The 27,119-nt window shown below is 35.2% G+C and overlaps 1 protein-coding gene across 3 annotated transcripts in view; it reads left to right on the forward strand.

Moving 5' to 3' along the window:
- Nucleotides 1-1,572: 1,572 nt before the first annotated feature.
- LOC138703426 (cytochrome P450 9e2-like) overlaps nucleotides 1,573-27,119 on the forward strand; it is a 39,588-nt gene continuing 14,041 nt past the window's right edge. The window contains exons 1-6 of one of the 3 annotated variants that reach the window (XM_069831274.1): nucleotides 1,573-2,135; nucleotides 13,486-13,692; nucleotides 15,223-15,411; nucleotides 18,177-18,301; nucleotides 19,711-19,921; nucleotides 26,505-26,677. In XM_069831274.1, the coding sequence (XP_069687375.1) occupies nucleotides 13,496-13,692; nucleotides 15,223-15,411; nucleotides 18,177-18,301; nucleotides 19,711-19,921; nucleotides 26,505-26,677 (895 nt within the window). In that variant the 5' untranslated portion in view covers nucleotides 1,573-2,135; nucleotides 13,486-13,495. Of the gene's footprint in view, nucleotides 2,136-9,693; nucleotides 9,843-9,932; nucleotides 9,957-13,485; nucleotides 13,693-15,222; nucleotides 15,412-18,176; nucleotides 18,302-19,710; nucleotides 19,922-26,504; nucleotides 26,678-27,119 lie in introns of those variants that run through there. The other 2 variants (XM_069831275.1, XM_069831276.1) reach the window with 2 other exon arrangements.

Here is a 27,119-nt window from a genome sequence, read left to right on the forward strand (position 1 = left end):
ATGGAAGCTAGCAATTGTCGTTAAGATGGCTGACGTTGAAACATTCATTGACAATTGACGCGAAGGTAAGAAAACAATACAAAAATCGACAGAAAATCGAAGACGAAACGTACCAATGCTTTAACATTGTGTGCACAATAAATGTCGCCAAGAGAGCTATTAAGCACTCGCCACATGGGACCTGTACGTTTGGCAACTCAACTGTTGTTACCATAGCAACAGGCCTACCACGCTATGTGACATTCAGTTGTTTTTCCGATCGCAACGCACCTGTCATGTCCCATCTTTAAAAAAAATAAGTATAGAAGTCGTAACATATACCAATTGAACACTAAATAAGCCCGTTACTTACTTCCATCCGCCACAGTTTTTCATGAATATTGTGTTTTGTAAAAAATCAATGTTTTAAAGATAGTCTTATGATTTACCCACAACACGTAGCTACCGTACGTGAGAAATTTTAACTACTTTGATCTGTTTGTATCGAATTATTTCTTTAGTTTTTGGTGTTGCTGATTTACACTTAGCTCAAAAGAGAAATTGGATTTTATTTTGTTGGTCTATTTTACAATAAAAAATTGAAGCCATCGGTGTGGCTCAGTCGGTTAAGGGGCTTGCCGGCCGGTCTGAAGTTGCGCTCGGGCGCGGGTTCGATCCCCGCTTAGGCTGATTACCTGGTTGGGCCTTTTCCGAGGTTTTCCTCTAATCTATGCCGAATCCTCGGCCTCATCTCGCCAAATACCAACTCACTATCACCAATCTCATCGACACTAAATAACCTAGTAGTTGATACAGCGTCGTTAAATAACCAACTCATACATACATGTATGTATGTATGTATATATGTATGTATGTATGTATTTTGTATATATTTCACTGTCGTCTCGTTTAGTAAATTAATGAAGGGTAACTGCACCAGTGAATGAATGGTGCCAGTAAATGACCTTTTGCTTTACGAATAAGCGCCAGAGGGAGAAGAATCAATAAGAAATTGTGGATTTGCAAAGATGAGCCCTTGGATACCTTGCAGCATCAGGATTTATGTCATTTACACAATTTTTTTCTAAATAATTTTGTTAAAAGCACATATCATGGCGCTTAATTGGTCATTAATTGGTGCAGCTTCCCGAGAACTAAGTTCAAATACACATAAATTAAATTAATAAAGTAATGTCACGGCATATCTAGTAATGCAAATATATTAAAGCTAACAAAAATATAACGTTTCTGTATCTCAAATTCTTTAATTTACGTGATATGACATTTCTGGGGTCAGATTTGAATATAATTTAGGGGATCAAAATTAATGAGAGAGACCCAGTTTCATGCAAGACTACAAAAAAAATGTGAATTTGTTCCACAGTGTTATTTCAGATTATATTATTCGAGGATTGAATTTATTACAAGTTTTTTACAATTTTACAATTATTACACGAAAAATCATAGAAAGTACGCTTGAATAACGGTAATAAATTTAATACCTGCTGGCTTTCGTAAAATAAATTTTTCAAGTCATTATATTTCGTAAACGAGGAAAAAGCGAAACGAACGACTATCACCAGGTTTCTTAACAAACGAAAATTAGCTTAAATATGCATTTTCATTAAATTAAAGCTACACGACCTTTGACGGTTCCCTTGTTGGCATATTGGGAATTCAATCAATGGCTTTCCTAAAACAGCTATGATATGTTTCATATAAAACAATTTTTATTTCGAAAAAGAAGCAAAAACGAGCAAAATTGCATTAAACTTTATGTTTGAAATTTCTCAAAGAATAACAACCTGAAATTAATCGCATTACTTACAGTTCACTCTGTATAACCTTACTTAACATTAAAGTCAATTTGCAATGATGAACTGTTGGTCTACACAAAGGCTTCATATGGGTGAATGACGAACAGTCACGTGCGAGCCATTATTAAAAAGAAAAGAATGATGACCTTCAGCATTATTCAAGCGATAAGTTCTTCAATACAAAGAAAAATAAAACTTAGTGAACATATTATTTTCTGCTAACTCACGTGGCAATCACAAACCAAGGACATGTTTCATGAAAGAGTCTTTGACCAAGGCCGCTCCACAGAGAAACATCGCATATGGAGAATTACGGTTCCTGAGGACGGACGAGTTAACGTAAGTACAGACCGCAACAGTATCAAGTGAACTCATAGACGCTCAAAATGACATTTTTTGAAGTGAAACTTCTTTAGGCAGAGTACGAGTTGAACCCTGTGAAACATTATTCTGTGACGGACGTTTTAACATGGCTTTGAGTGTTGTTACCACGGATTGTGTACATTATCATTTTAACGTGTAAATAAAGGTGTTTATGTTTGCGGTTTTCCACCAATGAATGCATGAATTAGTCCGAGTGGAGTTGATTCCTGGCACTGCATTTTCTGTAGTGTTGAGACGTTACACAGTCGAAGTTAGTGAATGACATTACGGTGTTGAGACGCTAGAGAATATGCCAAAATCAAAGGATTAATGAGCGAGCGTTTTTGGCGAGAAAGAAAGCGTGTAAATGAATCGTTGAAAATTCAGAAAAATAACTAAAGACGAGTAGACTGGAACGAGTGCGACAAGGAAGAACGCGTTTTCTGCAGTTGTTACAAAATATCAAATATTTAGTGTATGTTCCTACACCGCTGACGAACGAGTGAAATGTCTGATCAAGATGGTGTCAGCGACTGATAATCAAATCGTATTTAACTAATAAAAGCTTTAAGGGAGAGGACGTTATAATTTCAGTTTCTTTAATTGATTCACAGATTTCATTTTTATGTAGAAATATTATTACTGCAATAATTTTATTTCGAGATTAGATTTGGAAAAACAATTTTGGAGTCAAAATTTTGAAAAAAAAAAAAAAGTACCAGGGTATACAGTAATTCACAAAAATGGATATATTCTAGTAATTTTTTAGGATAAATTCAAACATTCTTTGACATTTTACTCCCAAAGCACATTCTTCAAAATGTCTGGAGTATAATTCTGATAGGTAATGGTTTTGAAAATTTTAAGATAAACTATTATCACATTTTAAGAATGTATTTGAGCAGTAGTTTCATATAAATATGAAGGGAAATTGATCAAATTCAACGATATAGCAAATTTTTATTCCAGAGAAAGTTTCCTAATAGCATAAAGACTATGTGTTCCAAATATTATCATGCATATAAGGTTAACAGTTATGAAGATAGATTATTATTATTTTTTTTAAATAAAAAAAAGCAAAATTTGAAGTTACCCGATATTGCGCACAGAGTTTAGTGCACCAAAGTTTTATAAATGGCGTCGCAGTAGTTAATAAGCAAAAAATTCCCACTAAATCTTCTTCTTTTCCGTTAACTCTATAGCACATGTTTAGTTGTAAATCGATAGTTGGAATAACATAATGAACGGCAGTGATTTAATGTATGTCATTAAGATACAGTTACGTCACGTGTAATTAGCTATTAAGCTATAGTATGGTCGAATAAAAACTTTTTTTTTCAATTGAGAGCTTTAGGATGCTAACATTTTCTTATTTATTTTTCGTAGTCTGTTATTTAATGACGGCGTATTAACTAGGATGTTATTTAGCATCAATAAAATTAGTAATCACGATATAAGCCTAATATTTGGCAAGGTGAGTCTTAAGATTCGTCATATGGTTACTTAATATTCGTCTCACAGATGAAAATATCTGAGAACCAATTACATAACCCAAGCTAGATTCGAACCGATGCCTAACCGCAGTCTTTGATCAACAAGCAAACACGCTACCGCATAAGCCGGTCGCCCTTCATACAGACTGCTTCACGATTAGTTGTCACTTAAGGTGTATATTTCCGAAGACATTCTGAGCAAAAACTGTCATATAAACATGACTCCTATTCTCAAAATTTTCAGAGTTACACTAATATGAATTTGTTTAAAAAATACCTTTCTTCTTCAGTTTTATGAGTAAAAGAATATTACATATTGAGAATTAACTGTTCAGAAGTATACTTTCCTTAATTAGCTAGTATTCTGAAGCTAAAAATGTGTTGTTTTGTACATTTTTTAAACTAAAAATTACATTATTCTTACACACTAACCACGACAATTGTTACAGATCACACGACTTCTAGCAACCTGATTCTTTACAATTCAATTTTTCATCCTAATGTACATGAAGTTCGCAAGAATGACATGATTTGTAACAATTCTTGTGATAAGTACGTAAGGAAAATGTAATTTTGTGGTTAAAAACTGAAACAAATTTCTGTACGAAGCAACTATGGAATTAAGAAAACATGTTTAGCTTCAAACTACTAGCCGATTAAATACATGATACTTCTGAATAGTTCATTCTCAAATTGTAATATTCTTTTACTCTTAAAACTAAAGAAAAAAGATATTTTTTAACAAATTGAAATTAGCGTAAATGAAAATATTGAGAATAGAACAAATGTTTATATGACTTTTTTGTTCAAAATGTCTTCGGGAAGATGGTCCGTAAGTGGCGGTAACTCCTCGTCAATCACACTGTATATTTTGTTCTTTGAATTTTTATCTTTGTATCATCATGACATACACCTAATTCAAATTTTTTACAGTAAACACATCTATCTTCACAGTAGCATCTATGTTCTTCTACATTTCTCAATATTTGCTTCTGTGCGTTATCTTATTCAAAAAACTATGCAACAAAATTAATTTACAAATTTATTTGTATATCAGGTAATGAGATATATTATACATTTCTTATCCACTTTGATTATGTAATGTGGACTTTACATAACTAATAAAAATGTTGTAAACATATTCATTGCGCAACTAGTTAGGTAATGATATTGCTATTAGCCTATCTAGCTGGTTGCATAATGTGAACCACACATTAAATTAAATAAAATGGTATTGGTTTTATTTAGTATAAACATTAATAACAATATTTTCCAAATTTGTTATAAACATTCATTTGCAGCATTTGCAATATCTGAATCCTCGTTTGAACTCATTTTAACAGTGTTTATTTCTCCCAGTACTGCTGTTCTTCCATTATAAACAAAACCTATCTTGTTCAAAACTAATAAAGCAAACATAAACGAATCGCCTTTCTCAGAAAGAAACTAGCTAATAATAATACAATCGCCTCTCCACAAATGACATGTGCAAAATTAATGATAATAATACAATTACTTTTATTAAAAATTAAATTTTTATCAAAGTGGATAAAACGTCATACGACAAACTTATCGTAACTTCATACTGCAATATACTCAATTGGTTATCAAACTCGTATTATATGAAACGTTACGATACTCACATCGTAAGTAACTGTTATTAAATATTCAATATCGACAATAGATTAATTAGTTAATGGAACCGAGAAGGACTGTGGAAAACATCAATCAATCAATCAATCAATCAATCAATCAATCAAATAGAGGTATTGCCATAATGAGTGCATTTAATATCACCTGAATACTAATGACAACATGCCTCCATGTTAAATTAAATTTAAACTCGTACACTCATTTACTCAGATACCCAGATGTGATGTCGTTAGTCCTGTACTTTCAGTTTAATTAGTTTCCTTGTGTTGTAATTAAACTTTTGATACTATAGACATTTTATAATTTTGTTATCTCTAAAATTAAAAGAAAGCATGTGCATAGCCTTTAGATAAAATACAGTTATTAAAGAATATACTGCATTGTTTATAATATTCAACACAATTTATGTTCCTACTGTAAACAAATTCAAGTAGCTAGAGATGGTTGACTGCTTCGCAGACAACGAGCTTGAGTCTAGGGAAGGCATGCCAAAGTCAGTTGAAGGGGAAAGTATGTCAACCTCACTCCAAAACTTTTAGACACGATTGACGTTCATGCATCGCTCTCAATCAAAAATTTTCCTCAGCGGCGGGTAGTACATGAACACTTGTAAAAACAATCACCACTGTAAACGTAAATTAGGATAAGATTGTTAAGTCCACACACAAACTTTCGAACATTCATCTACTGTATTTAGTGATTAACTGATCATAGACACCTCTTGTTTTGCACTAATGTATCAATATTCGGCTGGATTGTGTTAGTACATAGACGCTGAGCAAAGACAAAATGATAATCATTTAACCTCGAGCCTGAGGCTGATTTAGGCTACACTGATTCATTAAAAAAAAATTGTTCACAACATTATGTCGACACAAACATAGCAAATATACGAACTCCAATATTTTTCATATTAAGATACATTTATATTGCCAATAAGAAGCGTATAAATCTCGATCATTTTTTCCGAATGTGTTTATGAAGCTGTTGGCAACAAATTGTATAACCATTTTGTAATTTATGTAATTAAAGAAAATCCATAATAAAAACAAAATGCCATCAAATAAGCAACATAACAACGATTTTACATAACTACGTAGACTATCTGTAACTTTGTTTTTCCCATAATCTTTACCACGGACAGCATTGAAATGACGTGTTATATTATAATGCCGCATATAACGAAATTTAACGGAACATAATATTATCTCCTTCAACAACAAAATAACAATATTCAATTCCTCACTGAAGCAGTATCTTGGTACTTCAGACAGTGCTATTTTAAAATATTCTATAAACTGCTCGCCACAGAATATTTACGTTGTGTTACGGACTAAACAGAATGAAATCGGGAACAGGAGGTGGAGGAAGCAGGGATGGTAATGAATTCAAGTCTGCTTCACAGGGAGCTTCACTTGAAAAACTAGACTTGTATAATATATACATTATTGTAGGTACGTTAACAGAAAAGCACAATTACAAGTCACACAGAGTTTGTGTGCACTCGATGTGGGTCTCTGGCGTCTTGTCAACTCATTCGAGTTGTGTGGGTGTAAAGGTAAAAATTGAGACGGTGTCGGGTGGAGTTCCCGGGTAGCTCAGTTGGTAGAGCTCTGGTACATTCAACCAGAGGTCCCGGGATCGATACCCGGCCCCGGAACAATTTTTTCCTTGAAATTATTCACAGGGAGCTTTATCTGAAAAACTAATGGTAATGGTAATGTTTGTGCTCTAGGAGCGCGTGTTTGGCATTCCTGGACCTAGGCTCATGACGGCTAAACCGATGCCCAAAAAACAGCCCCTCGAAGGTTATGAACGATAATAAATTAGGAAAATTGTTAGGAAATGTGAAATAAATAATATTCGAATGAAGGGATTTGATCCGTGGCTTTCTTTTATATCTCATCCTGACAATGTCTTTGCACCGGAAGGAAGTGACGGACAACCAAGGACAGGCAGAGTAGTATTATTGACTACTAAGACTAATAAAAATCAATCGAAAGTTAGAAAAATGGGAGTAGAAACATTTTTTTTTTAAACGTAGGTACGCGAAAACGCGTCCTGCCAGAGAAATTGAGGGCTAAGGAGTGGCTTTCTTTTATATCTCATCCTGACAGTGTCTTTGCACCGGAAGGAAGTGACGGACAACCAAGGACAGGGAGAGTAGTATTATTGACTACTAAGACTAATGAAAACCAATCGAAAGTTAGAAAAATGGGAGTAGAAACATTTTTTTTTAAACGTAGGTACGCGAAAACGCGTCCTGCCAGAGAAATTGAGGGCTAAGGAGGGGCTTTCTTTTATATCTCATCCTGACAGTGTCTTTGCACCGGAAGGAAGTGTCGGACAACCAAGGACAGGGAGAGTAGTATTATTTACTACTAAGACTAATGAAAACCAATCGAAAGTTAGAAAAATGGGAGTAGAAACATTTTTTTTTAAACGTAGGTACGCGAAAACGCGTCCTGCCAGAGAAATTGAGGGCTAAGGAGTGTATATGTAAGCTCCGAACCGGTTGGTCACTTGTCTCACATCAGATTTTCGTAATTCCATTGAAGATACATTAGAGAATTTCTAACGGAAAAGCCTAAAGTTGATGTAACGTAATAGCTACAATATAAGGGAGGAAAGCACGAGTGAACAGCAAGAAGTCAGGATTGCCAAGAAGATTTTAAAAGTCTGCACGAGTGGGACGCCGAAGTCCTCGCGAGAGAAGGGGTCCGGTCCCTTGTACTGCATGATTAGCGCTCGAGTAAACTCGCCCTAAAACACTGAAGGTAATATGCGGAAGACAAGGTTCCGAATTCAGAAGGCTTCAATTGTCTCAGAGCCCTAGGAAAACCAGAATAACCCACAAGCAGGATGAATGATTTGCCTCAAGAGACTGAAATATGGCCCGATCGACTCTGAGGACATGATGTTCCAAAGGAATCATAGTAAAATAGTAATTTCAAAGGCCATGTGCCTTGTTAAGTTAGGCGCTCACTTATTGAAAAAAATCGTTAGTTTGCGTTCGGATTTTTATTATAGTAACGCTCACTTGTTCGCATTTCCGAATTGAAAATCAAATAATGTTGTTATTTACCGCTAGAGCGCATTATTTTTTGATTGCAGTGTTCTGAGTCTGGAAATAAAATGAATATCTCTGTAACTTAAACAAATTAAGAAAAACATTCCCTTGTTGATTCACTGTATTCCTTGAAAGATGAAATACAGGAACATCATTTTATTTTTACTAACATTTCTACTATTAACCTGGCTATACCTTTGGATTAACGATTGAGAACCCGGAAACACCGTTTGCTACCCCCTTCCACACTGGAGTTCGATGATACTGGCGTAATATACAAACAAACCACTTTCCTAGGTATAGGAGGGAAGAAAAGCAGTTCATCCATTTACGTAAACTAGGAAATATCGCGATTTTGAGTTTGATCATTTTCATTAGGTTTCTGTTTAATCAAAATACAGTACTGTATTAAAAATAAGTGTTTTTAGTCACTAGCTGAGCTATCCATTCAGACGTATTCATTATGCAGTGTATATTATACTATGTGGAGCACATTAGCGTATAATATAGAGAATGAAGTTAAATTAAAAAATAGTCATAATAAGGATATTTAAACATTTTTGAAAATGTGGCCGTTCATTTCGATACAGGCTTCAGTTCTTTTATGCATATTATCGCGCTGTAGCCTATTGTATCTAATTCCAATTACCAGTTTCGTCCTTCGTACGAGTAACTCATGTTGAAATAATTTCGTACCTACTCTATAACAGAATATCTTAAGTACTGCAAATTCAATTTCCACTTCTGACCGATCCGAAAAGATAAAATTATTCAGACATGCTATCTACTGCCCGTCCAAGTGGTTATGTGGCAGGATCGAAGAAAGGGGGGGAAACACGTGACAGTGAATTACTTAACGAGACCCTTTTATTTAAGTTATTTTAAATAGTTGTACAATAGGCTATTACATAGACGTCCAATTCCAAACAGCAAATGTTTTCAGAAGAGAGCTAAGACAGTCTACCTACTAGCGAACAAAAGCAGGTGGGGGAAACCGGGATGCGACGTAAGCAAACGGTCGCACAGTATCTGTGCGAAAATATGATTCAATATTGGAAGCTCTTTCTTCACTGGAAAACGCGACCATATTTCTGGAACGTACTATACTCACTAACTCAGTACTGTTTATTATGACCGTAAAGCGACTTTGACTGCATACGCGGTCTTGGTTCTGTGTGGAGGACGGTAGTAGAGAGGGCGAGAGTGGAGTACATTAAAAACCTCAGGTAAAATAAAAATTGAAGCAAAAATAAAATTATGTCCCTATATAATATTTATATTGTAATAGACCTATAGTTATCTTTAGAACATTAAAATCCTAACGTACTTATATCTCGTAACAAGCCTGACAACATTAAGCCAAGTTATCTTATCAGTATCACATACGTGAATAAAGTAACAAACCAAATCCGAGATATGACTTCATCTGAAGTGTGTTTTCAACTCCAGCCAAGGATTGAACACCAGGTGAGTTGCGTGCTTCTTTTGTGATGGAACATAGGCCAGCTAGCAATAAGTGCTAATTGTTGCTATTCAATCATTATCTACTAAATTAACAATTAATAAATAATAAAATAATATGTAAGTAAGAAATTAATGGGTTTAAACATGCATGAAGGATGTATTTTTCATTTAATGGCGCTTTCATGTGCAAAATTTATGTAGAGTAAAAATTCTACTTAGTCAGAAATGAGAGGTCAAATTTGTCTATTGACCAGGAGGGCTAGGTTCTTTTACATGTCGGCAATCTAAGAATGGGAACCACAACACTTCTTCAGTCTTCACGTTAAGGATTTCATCATCCTTTAAAATCTATCATCGGATCTAAAGGCTCGTATGATATTCGCAAGATCACGGAGGAGAACGGTGGTAGTAGTAGTAGTAGTAGTAGTAGTAGTAGTAGTAGTAGTAGTAGTAGTAGTAGTAGTAGCAGCAGCAGCAGCAGCAGTAGTAGTAGTAGTAGTAGTAGTAGTAGTAGAAGTAGTAGCAGCAGTAGCAGCAGTAGTAGTAGCAGTAGCAGTAGTAGTAGTAGTAGTAGAAGTAGTAGCAGTAGTAGTAGTAGAAGTAGTAGCAGCAGTAGTAGTAGCAGTAGCAGTAGTAGTAGTAGCAGCAATAGTAGTAGTAGTAGTAGTAGCAGTAGTAGAAGTAGTAGCAGCAGTAGTAGTAGCAGTAGCAGTAGTAGTAGTAGCAGCAGTAGTAGTAGTAGTAGTAGTAGTAGAAGTAGTAGCAGCAGTAGTAGTAGCAGTAGTAGCAGTAGCAGTAGTAGTAGCAGCAGCAGTAGTAGCAGTAATTTAGTAGTAGCAGCAGTAGTAGTAGTAGTAGTAGTAGTAGTAGAAGTAGTAGTAGCAGTAGTAGTAGTAGTAGTAGCAGCAGCAGTAGTAGTAGTAGCAGCAGTAGCAGCAGTAGTGGTAGTAGTAGTAGAAGTAGTAGCAGCAGTAGTAGTAGCAGTAGCAGTAGTAGTAGTAGTAGTAGCAGCAGCAGTAGTAGTAGCAGTAGTAGTAGTAGTAGTAGTAGCAGTAGTAGTAGTAGCAGTAGTAGTAGTAGCAGTAGTAGCAGCAGTAGTAGTAATAGTAGCAGTAGCAGTAGTAGCAGTAGCAGTAGCAGTAGTAGTAGCAGTAGTAGCAGTAGCAGTAGTAGCAGTAGCAGTAGCAGTAGTAGTAGTAGCAGCAGTAGCAGTAGTAGTAGTGGTAGCAGTAGCAGTAGTAGCAGTAGCAGTAGTAGCAGTAGCAGTAGCAGTAGTAGTAGCAGTAGTAGTAGTAGTAGCAGTAGCAGTAGCAGTAGTAGTAGCAGTAGTAGTAGCAGTAGTAGTAGTAATAGTAGTAGCAGTAGTAGTAGTAGTAGTAGTAGTAGTAGTAGTAGTAGTAGTAGCAGGGCCGGATTTAGGTGTAGTGCCGCCCCTTGGCAGTGCTATAATTTTCCGCCCCTCAACTCCCACAAGCAATTTATAAGCTGTTATTATACAGGTCGTGTTTAGTTTAAATTAATTTCAAATAAAATCTTACAATTCAGAAAACAAATTACTGGGATCAAAATATATGCATTTTGCTTGGGAATTATAAAGATTTCCTTCGCACTTTCTTCACAAAAAAAGCATTGATGATGTCATCAAAGTCGATCTGAAGAAGCACATCAGATTCGATGCAAAGAAACATAATATTGAAACTTTTTCATTGTTGAAACAAAATTGATTTGTGAAAGGCAGGCTGTGGTTATTTTTAAGCATTGGTTTTCTTGGTGATATAATTATTACGAGTATTTTTTACATCGATAGGAGATATAAAATAAATTAAAAAATATACTGCATGTCTTTGCGGAACAAACCTTTCGTATTGAATTATAATGTACGCATGTTGGAAAGTGATTAAATAGTGTTATTGACGATATATACGTGAAATGTAACTGAAAATTGTGATTAAAATTCATAGCGATAAATAATAAACACACATCCAATTTGATTTTCAATAATGCATTATTTTTTATACAAACAATTAAATTTAAGCAGTTTCATAGTAGGCTATAATAACGTGATACCTGTATTACAATATAATTAGACATCTGCACACTTTCCTTTCACTCTCGCCGCGACCGCGACAATGCGATAACAAAACAATGGGCCTATCCAACTCCCATAAGGTGTTCAAGAACAAATTTCAGAAAAGATTTACCAACAATTGTTTTAAAAATAAATTTCACTGTAGAATGAAAATGAAAAAAAAAAGAAAGGAAGAGAGAGAGAGAGAGAGAGAGAGAGAGAGAGAGAGAGATAGAAAATTCCGTCCCTTGGAAATTGTCGCCTTAGGCAACTGCTTAGGTTGCCTAGGTCTTAATCTGGCACTAATTATTATTATTATTATTATTATTATTATTATTATTAGTAGTAGTAGTAGTAGTAGTAGTAGTAGTACAGTATAATTACTAGTGGTCACGGTTGTAGTTGTGGTAGTAGTCATGGTTGTATAATGTTCACTTAGGGTCTGAGCGGGACGAATCGCAGTTTACTTCAGTAATTGCATCGTGTAGTGTGGAAAGCCTATTAAATATCTAGACGTATCGTGCTGTGTGAAATGCGACATATCTCTTAAAGATAAGACGTACTGTGCAGTCTGCTAACAAGTGAACCGTCCCAGGTCGTGTAGCTTGAATTTAATGAAAAAGCATATTCAAGTTAATTTTAGTTCGTTAAGAAACGTGGTGATAGCAGTTCGTTTCGCTTTTTCCTCGATTTAGACTAAAGTTTAGACAATTATAAGCCATTTAAAGTCATAGTCGATGCAAGTAGCTCCAGTAAACCAACAAAAAATCTCGTAACAAGATGGATAAGAGATGTATTTCTCCGGATGTTAAGAAACACACACTACTACTTTTGGATTCCTGGAGTGGACAGATAGATGACATATTATTTACTTTTTAAGGAGTAAACAATACTTTAGATAGTAAGTCAATTAAAACACTACTTAACCCTAAAAATACAAGATTCTTGCAGCCCTTGGATGAGTATTTTTAGGCAATATAAAATTGTATTTCGAAGGCTGGAAGAGTATTTGATACATAAAATTATCTGTGAAAATATTCCAGACACATTGCACAACATTCATAATGACATTGCATTTTGTTGCGTATCAACAATTTCATTCAGCTGTCGTCAAAGACATGCTAATAATACACGTGACATAGGTGTTGATGTGACGGAGAAACATGTGAGAAAGTTTGATAATGTTCTAGCAACAATGTTGCAAGTTGGAAACAGTGCATTTGTTACAGAAGAATGTGAAAAACCAGCCTATATAAAATGTTTGTACTGTTCAATGGCTCTTCATTTCAAATCCCACTGAGTCTCAAAGTTAATACATATTTTAAATTCAAATTGAATTTGTATTTCAGCAAGAGTACTCTATTAATGTGAGTTAAGAGAAAAAGAAAATAGGTACAGCATTAATGTAAGAGCTGTGATACCGAGTCGCGGAACTATGAGGATCCGAGTGCTCGCAAGAAGCGGCATAAGTAGCATCGATTTTCAAGTCATTATATTTCCTAAACGAGGAAAAAGCGAAACAAAATATCTTGTCTCTAAATTTCGTCTGATTGACAGTATTAAATTATTTTGTTTCAGTTAATTCACAATGATGTTCCTAGACACATGGTGGCCAGTGGTTACTGCTGTGGGCTGCATTTTGTTCTACCTGTACCTGACATGGACACACGACTATTGGCGGAAGAAGGGAGTGCCTTACTTGGAGCCAAAATTAATTTTTGGTAATCTCAAAGACACAATAATTGGCAGGACGACGATTGGAGAATGTGTCCGGGAAAGTTACCTGTAAGTAAGATTGTTTTAATTAGACGGTCATTTATACAGTGTTTCTACTTCTAATTCAGCAGAGCAAGAGTTTATTCTAGCTGAAACTCTAACGATGAGTAATTTGAGGTGTGTACCGATGGTCGAAATGATTCCACGACATCTTAAAACTTTTAGGTGAATAGTGAGAAAATTATTTCTTTTTAAGCTGGTTGTTGTTTAATTGTTTTCCGCAACTTGCATGACGTTTTAGAGGTACTTCAAATATAGTTGTCATTTCTTCCTTTCTTTTCTTTTCGCCAATCTATTTCTTTTTTATTTTAGTAGGTTATTTTACGACGCTGTATCAACATCTTTGGTTATTTAGCGTCCGAATGAGATGAAGGTGGTAATGCCGGTGAAATGAGTCCGGGGTCCAGCACCGAAAGTTACCCAGCATTTACTCATATTGGGTTGAGGGAAAACCCCGGAAAAAACTCAACCAGGCAACTTGCCCCGACCGGGAATCGAACCCGGGCCGCCTGGTTTCGGGGCCAGACGCGCTGACCGTTACTCCACAGGTGTGAACTCGCCAATCTATCTCTGAGCAATAGGACAATAGCTCAAAGCGCCAAATTCCGACCCAGAGAAAAGTATTACACAGCACCAGAAATTCTGTCAGTGTCTGGAATATCCCAGACGTTTGTAATATACAGGGTGAAAAGTAATTAAACCGACTAACTCTTGGAGGTTGTATGGGACACCAATACAAACACTTTTCTTTAATGTCATATTGTGCTGTAAGGCACTATTTCGCGAGGACACCAGATCTTAATGTGACACAAACCATTGCCATGCTTTATTGCTTCAGTCTCTTATAAAACATTTACACATTAAAATCACTGCAAAAGGTGTTCAAAAACATCGATGCACCGTTTAAACACTTGAACTTCTGAACATAACATCCACTCTTCTTACAAGCTGAAAGCTAGAATCGGAAAAACACATATTCCAAAGGTGATTAAGAGATCATCCCTATTTCCAAACCCGGTCATTGACACTTAGCACAGGGGAAAAGATACTGTCCACCTGAAAGATTGCTTTTGTTTGTTGGTGTTATAATAAGGTCAAGAATGTTGCTATTTTAGAAACTTTTTCCAATATTCTGCTGTAAAAATTGGTCGAACGTCGACAGTTACACTTCATTCCAGAGCTAAAGAAAATTTGCTAATGAGGATTTTTATGTATCCGCGACTAACATTTCAATGTGTAAATTTTGTAATGTGCGAGTAGAGTGTCTAAACACTATTTCAAGAATAAAGAAAAAAAAGTGTATCTTCTAAAAGACAAGCATCAATGAAACCTTTTTCATCATTATTCTGATGCTTAATACGTAATGTAACGTTAGTTTTTCACGTAAAAATTCCTTTCCAATTTATAAGAAACTATTGCTATTATCTTACAATTAATTACCGATGAAACGCGAAATATAATATTTTTATAGCGATTTTTTTCGAAATTAATGCGAAATTCTGTGGTTTCTAGTGATAATGGATATCGGAAATGTTTCAGGCAGCTGGAAGGCTACAAGCTGGGTGGTCTGTTCAAGATGCGACAGCCTGTCCTTCTGCTCAGAGACCCGGAGCTCATCAAAACAGTGATGATCAAAGATTTCTCGAATTTTCAAGACAACGATATCCATGTAAACGTGGAGACTGATCCACTATTAGGCAGGAATCCTTTCTTGTTGCCAGGAGAGATGTGAGTATATCCACTTCTACTACTGTGGTTGTAAAATTTATGTGAGAACAATGTCGCCCAACTTTGTGCCAATTTCCGTCATGTAATGGAAAGACCAGGTTGCTAAGTAAATTTAAAAAAGGAGTGCATGCATATTAATAAACATGAAGTACATACGTTTTCGTACAAAGCATACATTCTAGCTTGATATTATTTTTTACACTATTATATCGTTCGTTCTTATTCCAATTACTAGAAAATTATCAGGGTATAATAATACGTCCAATACAATATTATAATGTCAAAGCAGCTACCATGAAACTTTCGTTATTGCAATAATACGTCGGACACAATTTTATAATATAAGAGCAACTACCATGAAACTTTCGTTATTGCAATCGTTGATATCTTGAATTAAAAAAGCTTTTTAAATCATTCTGAATTCCATTAGGTAAAAAGAGAAATCCATTTATTATTTGAGAATGCCTACAGCGCGCATAAATGCGATATGTTATTGGCACCTCCTCCCGCATAAGCTGATTCTCTCTTACGTGAACAGCGCCAGACCGCGCAATATTTTGTCTGTTATTCTAACGAAAGGGTTCTCTACAATAGTAGACAGCGAATTTTTCTAGCGGAAACTTATTCGTGAAAAATATGAACTATGTGAAACATGATTTTTAAAAAAATCTGCACTTTATCAACGATACGCAGGAAAGTACAACACGTCACCGATTTTCGGTCATGAAACTACAATTGCGTTGATTTGAATTTTTTAATTTTTATTTCGGTTTACAAATGCAGAGTATGAATCTATGACAAGAGAACTAATGATGTAGAGCATGCAATATATTTTCTATTCATATGAAACGACATTAAATCCTGAACAGATGGAAAAACTATATTGGGCAACTACTAATGTACTTAAAGCAAGTAAAGATAGAGGTTTGGAAGTAAATCCCGAAAAGGCGAAATATATGATTATGTCTCGGGACCAGAACATAGTACGAAATGCAAATATAAAAATTGAAAATTTATCCTTTGAAGAGGTGAAAAAATTCAAATATCTTCGAGCAACAGTAACAAATATAAATGACACTCGGGAGGAAATTAAACGCAGAATAAATGTGGGAAATGCCTGTTATTTTTCAGTCGAGAATCTTTTGTCATCCAATCTGCTCTCAAAAAAACTGAAAGTTAGAATTTATAAAACAGTTACATTGCCGTTTGTTCTATACGATTATGAAACTTGGACTCCCACTTTGAGAGAGAGAGGAACGGAGGTTAAGGATGTTTGAGAATAAAGTTGTTAGGAAAACATTTGGGTCTAAGAGGGGTGAAGTTAAAGCAGAATGGAGAAAGTTACACAACGCAGAACTGCACACATTGTATTCTTCACCTAACATAATTAGGAACATTAAATCCAGACGTTTGAGATGGGCGTGGCATGTAGCACATATGGGAAAATCCTGAAATGAATATAGAGTGTTAGTTGGAAGGCCGGAGGGAGAAAGGGTTTGGAGAGGTCGAGACGGAGATGGGAAATTCAGATTAAAATATATTTGAGAGAGTTGGGATATGATGGTAGAGGTTGGACTAATATTGCTGAGGATAGGGACCGATGGCGAGCTTATATGAGGGTGGCAATGAACCTTCGGGTTCTCTTAAAAAAAAAAGCTGTAAGTATATGTATGAAACTACATTCCAAAATTAGTTCCAGCTCACAACAAATTTTTCTCATACATAGAACATACAAAATAACTTAATACAATATTTTTAACTTTTGGGACATTAAGGTTCAAAAACATACTTTTTTGCATAGAATGACCCAATTGCTATTCAACCAATCGCAGAGGTCACATTCCAGACTTACCTTGAAGTTGGGCGTTCTGAAGCTTTCTACCTTCATGAAACTTCAAGATAAGTCTGGAATATGATCTCTGCAATTGGTTGAATAGTAATTACTAATTATCTTTCTCCCTTCCTCTGCCGCCAATGTTTACGTCACCTGTCAGACATTATGGAACGAAGTATAAGTACTGTTGTGTTTAGATAGCTTAGATGTCTTGCGCGAAGATTGTAGTATGGGTGATGTGGAGTGAGTCAGTTTCTCAGCATATTCATTGGGATAGGATTGAAAAGAAGGATGTTGACGTAAGTTGTAGATATTATAAGTAGAAAAATATTGGTCACGTAACTGCACCCCATGGACGATCACAATTTTTTCACTTACTGCTATTCAAACACTAGTAGGTACTTAACGCAATGCATTTATTCTTTTTTCACTGTTCCACGCACAATAAAATGAACTACAATGTCTTTATTGGTTCCATTACGGTACTAATTTTTTTGCAATAATTAAAATACCACGCACTTGCACAAGAAAAAAGAAGTTAACAGTACAGGAGCTGCACAGCGACTAACACATACATCCCTATTTTCTCCTATCAGTATCAAATGTACTTGTCTGGTTTACTGCACAGAATGTTATCACTGGCCAAGCTATCTAAACACTACATTAATATTTTATTTTAAAATAAAGAACGGAACATAACTTACACTAGTAAAGCATGAAAGAATACAACATAATAAACAAACACTGTTTCATGTAGTGAATAATATTGTGATTTCCATTATTAGAATCATGCCGACAAGTTAACACCGCCCTTCACTTGACCACATATTATATTTACTAGCCAACAGACCACGTTTCCTAATTCTTTGTACTAGCATGATGTTCGGAAATGTTTCGAATGTGATGTCGGAATTACATAGTTCTGTTCTAGCTGGAAAGACCAACGAGCCAGGCTTACTCCAGGATTTACATCTGTAAAGTTGAAACAAATGTATCCACTTATACAGGAAGTTTGCAACGACTTGGTCGAACATTTAGAGGAAAACGTCGCAGCTGGTAAGGGACAATATATAATTATATTCATTTTCATTGTTAAATTATATTAATGCTGTGTATAGGTTTAATCAATGTAGTAATCATTCTTTTCTCACAAAGAAATAAAATCATGGTTTATACAGATTTCTACAAAGGTCCACTGTATTCAGGACTATTAGTAAAGAATAAATCCGGTTCTACAGAAAACGGAGTTCTTTTATAACAAAATATTAGTAATCGCAATATATATTACTGCCCAGGACTGTGGATTTCGAATGATACTATGGAAATAATACTTCATAATGCAATATAAGAAAAAAATGGATATTTTGATGTAGGCCTAACCTGTGTTTTGACATATTAATTGAAAACCGGAGAAGAATGTTATATCAAATTAATAAAATATACGACTTGTGTGGAAAAAGTAATTTTGAAACATTCTTAATTAATCTATTTTTTTTTCCAAATGCCACCAAGTTGTCATTTGACATTTCTGGTCTTTCCTGGCAATGACTTATTTGTAACACCCTTCTGAGGTTGGGTCGCTGGAAGGCGGAGTTACGCTACCCCGATGATAATATGATAGTATGATTATGAAGAGCCAGGAGATATCTTAAATCTAAGCCTAACCTAATTTCCGGACAATGGACGAACACAGGAACATTCCCCTTTAAGGAAAAATTCCTGTGTTGTTACCGGGAATCAAACCCGGGACCTCATGAACTGTAGTCAGAAGCTGGTCTTAATCTAATGTTTCAGCTACTAAATATACGTTTAACGAAATTTGCTCCTAAAATTATTTCCCTTTCTCCTGAAACGTGTATTATAGAAATGTTGGTTACATCTTTTTTCCTTTACCTCTGATTGAACTTCTGGCTAATACGTTAATTGTGAATGTTCACATTTAAATACATTTATTTTAACATTATTTCCGTTCTCGTTCTCGTTGTCGTTTTCGTTCCCAGTTTATTTTGAACCAGCCTTAAATCAGTAAAGAAATGTCAATAAATAAAGATTAAATAAAGAAAGAAAAAATAATATATATTACCTTTCTATCCCCAGCAAATCCTTAACATCTGTGTCCTCGTCAAAGTGGTGAATAATATTTATTTTTTCACAAATACCCAGGCTTGACAGTGTTTGTGACATGATGCCTTACCAGTATGCGGGGGCTTGGATTCTCGTCACAACAATATACCAAGTTGTACTGTTTTCTTCTTTCTTTAGACTCAAACACATTCTACTAAATCGTCGGAGCAGTGTATAGGGAAAGATACACATATGCAGAAGTATAGGAGACATAACTGTACTTTTTAAATTCCGAATGGCTGATAATTGTTTGAATGTTTGCTTTATAACATTTCGTAAGGTGTAGACTATATACAGTAATACAGGAACTGAAATATTCGGTGTAATTTTTATGCCAACAGGTAATCTGTTGGAGACAAAAACAGTAGCAACCAAATTTGCGGCAGATTCTGTCGCTTACTGTGCTTACGGTCTGAGGCAGAATTCTTTCAAAAACCCGGATACAGAGTTCAGGAAGTACGGCAGAATGTTCCTGGAACCCACATTCTGGAAAAGCGTGGAACAGGCCATCTTAACGTTAACTCCAGCATTGGCCGACTTCTTGAGGTTGAAGTAAGTCTTTTACAATAAAATATATTTTTCCCGAAGATAAATGCATTCTGGATGATTTCCACCTATACGCGCATTCTTTGGCTAAATAAACGTTCGTACATACTGAATGAAATTCATATACAGTACAGCACTGATTATCCGAAACAATTGGGGACGGTGTATTCGGATAACTGATTTTTCGAATAACCGATCACTTACGAAAAAAAATTGTAACCCGATGTCATAGGAGCAGTATGAAACAAAAAAACACTGATAATAAACACAAAACTGTACATACAGTATATATTTTGTATCACACGTCTTAAAAATAACACATAAAACTGACTAGTCTACGATGAAAGAGTAATGGAACGGAGAAAAACTCTCTCCGGCAACGGGATTTGAACCCGGGTTTTCAGCTCTACGTGCTGATGCTTTATCCACTAAGCCACATCGGATACCCATCCCGGCGCCGGACAGAATCGTCTCAGTTTAAATTCCAACTCTTGGGTTCCCTCTAGTCTAGTTTGACAAGTTCAAAACGGCCATTAAAGTAGGCCTACAGTTTAGGAAAAGAAGTCCAAATTTTTTTTTTTGCTTCAGAGCTAAGAGTGGTTTTTGCCACTAAATCTCGTAAATAGCGCTAGCGAAACTTCTACAGGGCGCGCGCGCAAATTCAAATTTGCCGACTGGAACGTTTTCGGTTAACCGATGTTTCGGGTGATCGTATGTAGATAAATATGTATAATATCCGTCCCAAAGAACGAAGGAACCACAAACGGAGAGATAGGCAGACAAAAAAACAGACAGCATTAAAAACAAGCTTTCTCAGTAGAAGATATGCTGAATACAATATTTCCATGAACATCTCTAAATACAATTTCTCGCAGTATGACATGTCATAATATGATTAAGTAAATAATTTAACAAAATTGGTCAATGTATGAATGTAATATCTTTACTATACGGAATGGGGAAAGTAAATGAACCAGTTTTAATTTGGAATTATTCACTAATGAAGGCCATGTCGCAAATTGTGAAGTTAGCAACAATTCCTTTATGGATTAAATTTATTTTAAAATATAACATTATGAGGTTATGGCAGAAATGATGCGGACCTTAACAATCTAAAAATTGGAAATTTACTCTTTGAAAATGTGGAATAATTGAAGTAGGCCTACCTTGGAGCAACAGTAACAAATATAAATGATACTCGAGAGGAAATTAAGCCCAGAACAATTTATGTGAAATGTTATGTTATTATTTGGTTGAGAAGCTTCTATCATAGGGGAGTGTGGGGCATGACGGGGTAGCGGGGAAAGACGGGGTATTCAAGCTACAGACCCAGTCGGTGGTGATACCTGTTGGAACAGATTAGAGTTGACGAAGAGACTGAATTTGACAGCGTTGACAGCCATTGTGAGCTGCTTGAACGCAGTGAGTGTATGTGAATTCAGAGTTATGTGATTTTACATCTGTGACATATATTTACGTGGATATTTAAGTCGTACTGAGGTAATTATGTTTTATTTCTTTTTAAAGTCATTTGTAGTGGTTGGAATTGTAGACTTTATAGATGTGTTCACCAGTGTCAGAATTAATATTTACTAAATCTTAACTTAGTCTCGACAGGGTTGATTTAAAATGGCGAGGATGGGGTAAGACGGGGTTTTCTCGAAGGGGTATGATGGGGCAGTACCCCGTCTTGCCCCACGTTTACAATAGATTTTTGAAAGGCGATTACTTTTCTTTGCAGATAAATCGAAATGGTTACAACATAAAAACGTAAGACAGATAGAGGGAAATGGTCACCAGAGTCAATGAGATTTGCTGTTGACTCAGTTATGCGGGGAGAAATGGGCTATAAAAAAGCAGCAAACTCCTTTAAAGTACCACAGTCTACCCTTGAGCGGAAAGTGAAACTTGCGAAACAACAAGCTGGTAGGCCTACTGCAGCAGATGTACAAGCAGTGTCCGATAACCTAAATTTAGTCCAAAGTTTAGGACCAATAAAGACTGTGTTCTCAGTGGAAGAGGAGAATCTGTTAATTAACTATATATTAAAAATGGAGGAAAGATTGTTTGGCCTAACCACTTATGACCTAAGACTTCTAGCGTACCAGTGGGCTGAAAAGTTGGGTAAAATTCACACTTTTTCGAAGACAAAAGAAATAGCTGGCAAAGACTGGTTGTCTGGTTTTAGGGTTCGTCATCCACAGTTGGCTTTGAGAAAACCTGAAGCCACCAGTGCGGCCAGAGCAGCTGCATTTAACAAAGTAAATGTCGGAAAGTTCTTTGATCTATTAACCCGTGTTGTTGAAGAAAATGGGTTCACGCCGGAGAAAATCTACAACTGTGATGAAACAGGAGTTACGATTGTGCCAAAACATAGATCAAAGATACTTTCTTTAAAGGGTAGGAAGCAAGTTGGAGTTCTGACATCCGCCGAGAGGGGGAAGACGATCACCATTGAAGTATGTTTTAATGCAGCGGGGATATACATGGCACCTACTTTTATATTCCCTCGAGTCCGTGCAAATAATCAACTGATGAATGACTGCCCACCTGGAGCAACGGCTGAATACCACCCAAGTGGATGGATGCAGTCCGAAATATTCTTTTCTTGGTTCAACAGGTTTGTTATGTGGAGTCGAGCAACCAAAGAATCGCCTGTTCTTCTTCTACTAGATGGCCATTTCACACATACAAAAAACATGGCTGTGATTGATTATCCAAGAGATAATGGTGCTATATTGCTATGCTTCCCACCGCACTGCACACATCGCTTACAACCCCTGGACGTAAGCTTCATGAAACCTTTGAGCGTGTTTTATGATCAAGAAGTTGCCGTTTGTGTTGTAACACAATTTCAAGTTGCGAAGCTTTATGGCAGTGCCTTTGTAAGAGCAGCAACAATGATCACTGCAATAAATGGCTTTCGTAAGACTGGCATTTGGCCTGTCAATCCATATGTGTTTGGTGAACACGACTACGCACCGTCTGAAACCACAGACAGACCGGTTCCCCTTTCATCAGACGAGGCTCCATCCTCCAAAGCTTCCGATCCTGTCGTCAACCAACCAGCTACTTCACATGACACCGAAAAAAAACAAAAGAAAACTAGGCTTTACACCTGAGGACATCCTGCCAATTTCTAGTTGTAGCGGTCTTAATTTGAGAAAGAAGACACGAAAACAAGGAAAGACTGTCATTCTAACTGAGTCAGTATATAAAAATGAACTGCAAATGGAAATCGATAACAAGGCTCAGAAAAAAAGACAAAAGAAGGGCAATGTGAAGAAAAACAATATTTTTACACCTGATCCTACTGCAGACCTAGTCACGAAAACAAAAAAAAAACAAGTGAAATGCAAAAGTACAACTAAGAAATCAGTTGGCATGAGCTTAGGAATTAGCCGCAAGAGCCTAAGGTCTCATTCTTCTTCTTCATCATCTGATATTTCTGACGCAGAATGCTTATATTGCGGATATTTGTACTCCGAGTCTACTGAAGAATGGATCCAATGTTGGAAGTGCCACAAATGGGCACACTGTTCTTGTGCAGGCGAGGAGGATGAAAACGACGAGGCCGTTCATCTTTGTGCACTCTGTCAACAGTAACAGCCCCATCTTACCCCACCTGGCGGGGCAAGATGAAGTTTTGACCACTCTTCAGAAAAATGTTTTTTGTTTATTAGCTTAATAAAATGTACCTTTAAGTTGTACTCTAGTCTTGTACTTGAATGTGTAAGAATACATATATTTCTTTTTCAAGTTAATTGAACGTGTTTTTCTTATAATTATAAGCCTCCAAACACTAAATTCCCCGTCTTGCACCACTCTCCCCTATAGTCTGCTTTCAGAAATACTGGAAGTTGGAATTTATAAAACAGTTTCTTATATTAGCGGTTCTGTAAGATTGAGAGAGGAAGAGAGGTTAAGGTAATCGAGAATAAGGTGCTTATGAAAATATTTCGGAGTAAGAGAGTTGAAGTTACAAGAGAATGGAGAAAGTTACACAACGCAGAACTGCACGCGTTGTATTTTCACTTAACATAATCAGGAACGTTAAATCCAGAGGTTTGAGATGGGCAAGACAGTTTCAGCTTCATTAGAAAACAAAAGATGCGAAACAAATGAAAGTGTACAAACAATTGAATGCTCTTTCATATTGAAGTATAAAAAAATAAAGGGGTGCCATTTGAAATTTCAAAGTGGGGGTGGCTGGGGGTAGGGGTGAAGTCTAAAATTCAATTAAGCCTGATTTTAGACTTCCCCTGAATATCTAAATTGACGCGTTTTTTGTTTAAATTGCATTCAATTTAAATAATTAGTTATTTAGACTGGGAAGTTTTGAAATGAAAGCCCTGTATAGGTCTACTAATACATTAACTGCCTAATTTTTTTAAACTTTTACAATAAAATTAAAAATTTCAGTTTACTGCATTGTAGGGACTAATCTACTCACACGAAAATGCTTACTACAGTTGTAGGTTTCAGATAACGAAATATTTGTGTGGTAGGCTTATGAATTAGAAACTTTTTGTATCGTTGAGTCTTAGACTTTCTTAAATCCCTAATGTTGATGAATTCATAATGATATTCACAAATGGTGGAGAATTTCCTCATTTTGACACTTGAAGAGGTGCAGGATCAGCAAGAAACCCTGTGGTTTCGACAATATTGTGGGAACTGCCCATGCCCATCATAGTAATGTAGATTCTCTCCTAGATGTATCATCTCCCGCTTTTATAGCATTGCTTGTCCTTACGTTCACTCGATTTGACAGATCCTGATTTTTGTGTGGATATTTGAAAGATCGCACCCTTGAAGGATGTAGTTTCTAAAATATTAGTTCATTTGTTTTCGTATAGTAATAAAACAAAACTTAAATTTTGAATAAACCGTTTTGTTCCTTAAATACAGGATTGATCCACTTTTAATATATTTTATTTCACTTTGGAATAGTTGGCTTAGGAATGCATAGAGGTGACATTTGAATTTTATTAACTGTTTGAACTACTAGATCTTTTTAAAACGTGTACAGATATCGTCTTGAGTATAAATAACCTTTGTACAAAGTTTCATTTCATTCTAAATTATTCAATGAATAAAATTAACGCAAGAATTATTAACATTTTTGTAAATTTGAATTGTATTGTGAAAAATCACTATTTCTCCCAAAAATTTGAAAATGTTTCATTAAAATTTATTCCACATATCATTCAAACATAACTTGCTACCTACTGTTTCCACATTATTTCTCAAAATCTAATGAAAATATTCTATTATAGTCAAATATAGAAACAGATAAAAATTATTATGACTAGCAGAGAAAAAATGCTTCCAAGAAAATTTCAGTTTTAAGGAAAATCCTGACAAAGTTTTGTTAAGCACGCTTTAAAAAAATCCACAAAAAATCTTACACAGAATATAAAATTTGGAGAAGGAATAGCATTTTCTGTAAAAGTGTACATAAAAAAATGGATTGCAGCATAACATTACTCTCCTAGCTAAATATCATAATCGTAATACACGTTCACAGCACAATCTGTTATCAATACCATGTTATCAGACATCTCTGTACTCAAGTTCTTTCTCAATAGCTATGGCCTGCTCCTGCAATTCGCTGCTGCTGGAAATCAGGGGTAGTTTTAGTCGTTTAAAATTAGGTTGTTCAGAAAAATTTTAAATGCACAGAATTTTTCTTAGACAATTTTTATTTATTTATTTGTTTATTATTATTATTATTATTATTATTATTATTATTATTATTATTATTTTAAACAGTCGTTACTTTGTTTTTTCCATCAATACTAATATCTAGGTAATTGTCATTGTCTCAATGTAACCCATCCTGATTATACTAATTATACTATTCCTTCAGTTGTGTGATTATATTCATATGCATTAATTATTTTCTTTTAAATTAATACTTATATACCAGAATGTATTTTCCTGTTTATTGTTATATTCAATCTCTCTTTATTATTATTATTATTATTATTATTATTATTATTATTATTATTATTACTGTTATTTTAAACAGTCATTACTTTGTTTTTTTCCATCAATACTAATATCTAGGTAATTGTCATTGTCAGTGTAACCCATCCTGATTATACTAATTGTACTATTCCTTTAGTTGTGTGATTATATTCATATGCATTAATTATTTTCTTTTAAATTATTACTTCTATACCAGAATGTATTTTCCTGTTTATGGTTATATTCATATGTATTCAATCTCTCTTTATTATTATTATTATTATAATTATTATTATTATTATTATTAAAGGGAGGTGCGGGCGTTTAAAAGGTCACCCAGAGCATGCAACTTTCTAAAAATGGCAGCCCAAAACAGCTGATTGAAGGGGTCTATTTGCATTAAAATATGTGGAGAGTATCTCCGAACCACATAAAATATTTAAATGCTGAAAACAAAAAATCGAATTTTTTTTCACCAAAAATTGACAAAATGTCACCTTATTGTATAATTAAAAATTCTCACCTTGTATTATAGTCCTTTTAATTAATTTAGTTACGTAATGTAGAAACAAGAAGAGATTGAAAAGGGCTCTATATTAAATTTTTCTCTGTTAAGGTTTGCTCCAACAGAAGTGACGAATTTCTTCAGGAGAATGACCAAGGAAACGGCGGTTTACAGAAAAGAAAACAATATCAAGCGAAACGACTATCTGCAAATGCTGATTCAGATTATGGAGAAGTATGAAGACACGAATAACTCAGAGGATAAATCAATTTCCTGGTACAAAAGTGAGTATACCAGACAATTCTTCTTGTAAGGGAAGTTTAACTATAGTACAAAGATTTAATGATACTGAAGCAATAAATGAGCGACTACTGACTAAAGTTACCCACATGGAAATCGGAAGCTATTGCCTTTTACCTATGGAGAAGCTATAAATGTAACTTTGAAGTTTATTTTGTGGTGCTTAGCTTCTAATGCTGTAATCACATCAAATACCGTACTCATCACTATCACTGCTACTAACTACATGAAGACATCGGTGCAAAAACAGGAAGTTCAGGGATGAACATTCTACAAAAGATAAAGATCTTTCCACAAAAATTGAATGTGTATTCATTTCAAACTCTTTTTTTACATGATAATTTAGGAAAATAGTAGGTTTTTTATGTGGCTACCAATAATCTTGTTAGTTCTCTTTCGTCTATAGATTTTTTTTAATGGTGAACT

The sequence above is a fragment of the Periplaneta americana genome, chromosome 7 (genome assembly GCF_040183065.1).
Source record: "Periplaneta americana isolate PAMFEO1 chromosome 7, P.americana_PAMFEO1_priV1, whole genome shotgun sequence".
In the NCBI taxonomy this organism is placed as follows: Eukaryota; Metazoa; Arthropoda; class Insecta; order Blattodea; family Blattidae; genus Periplaneta; species Periplaneta americana.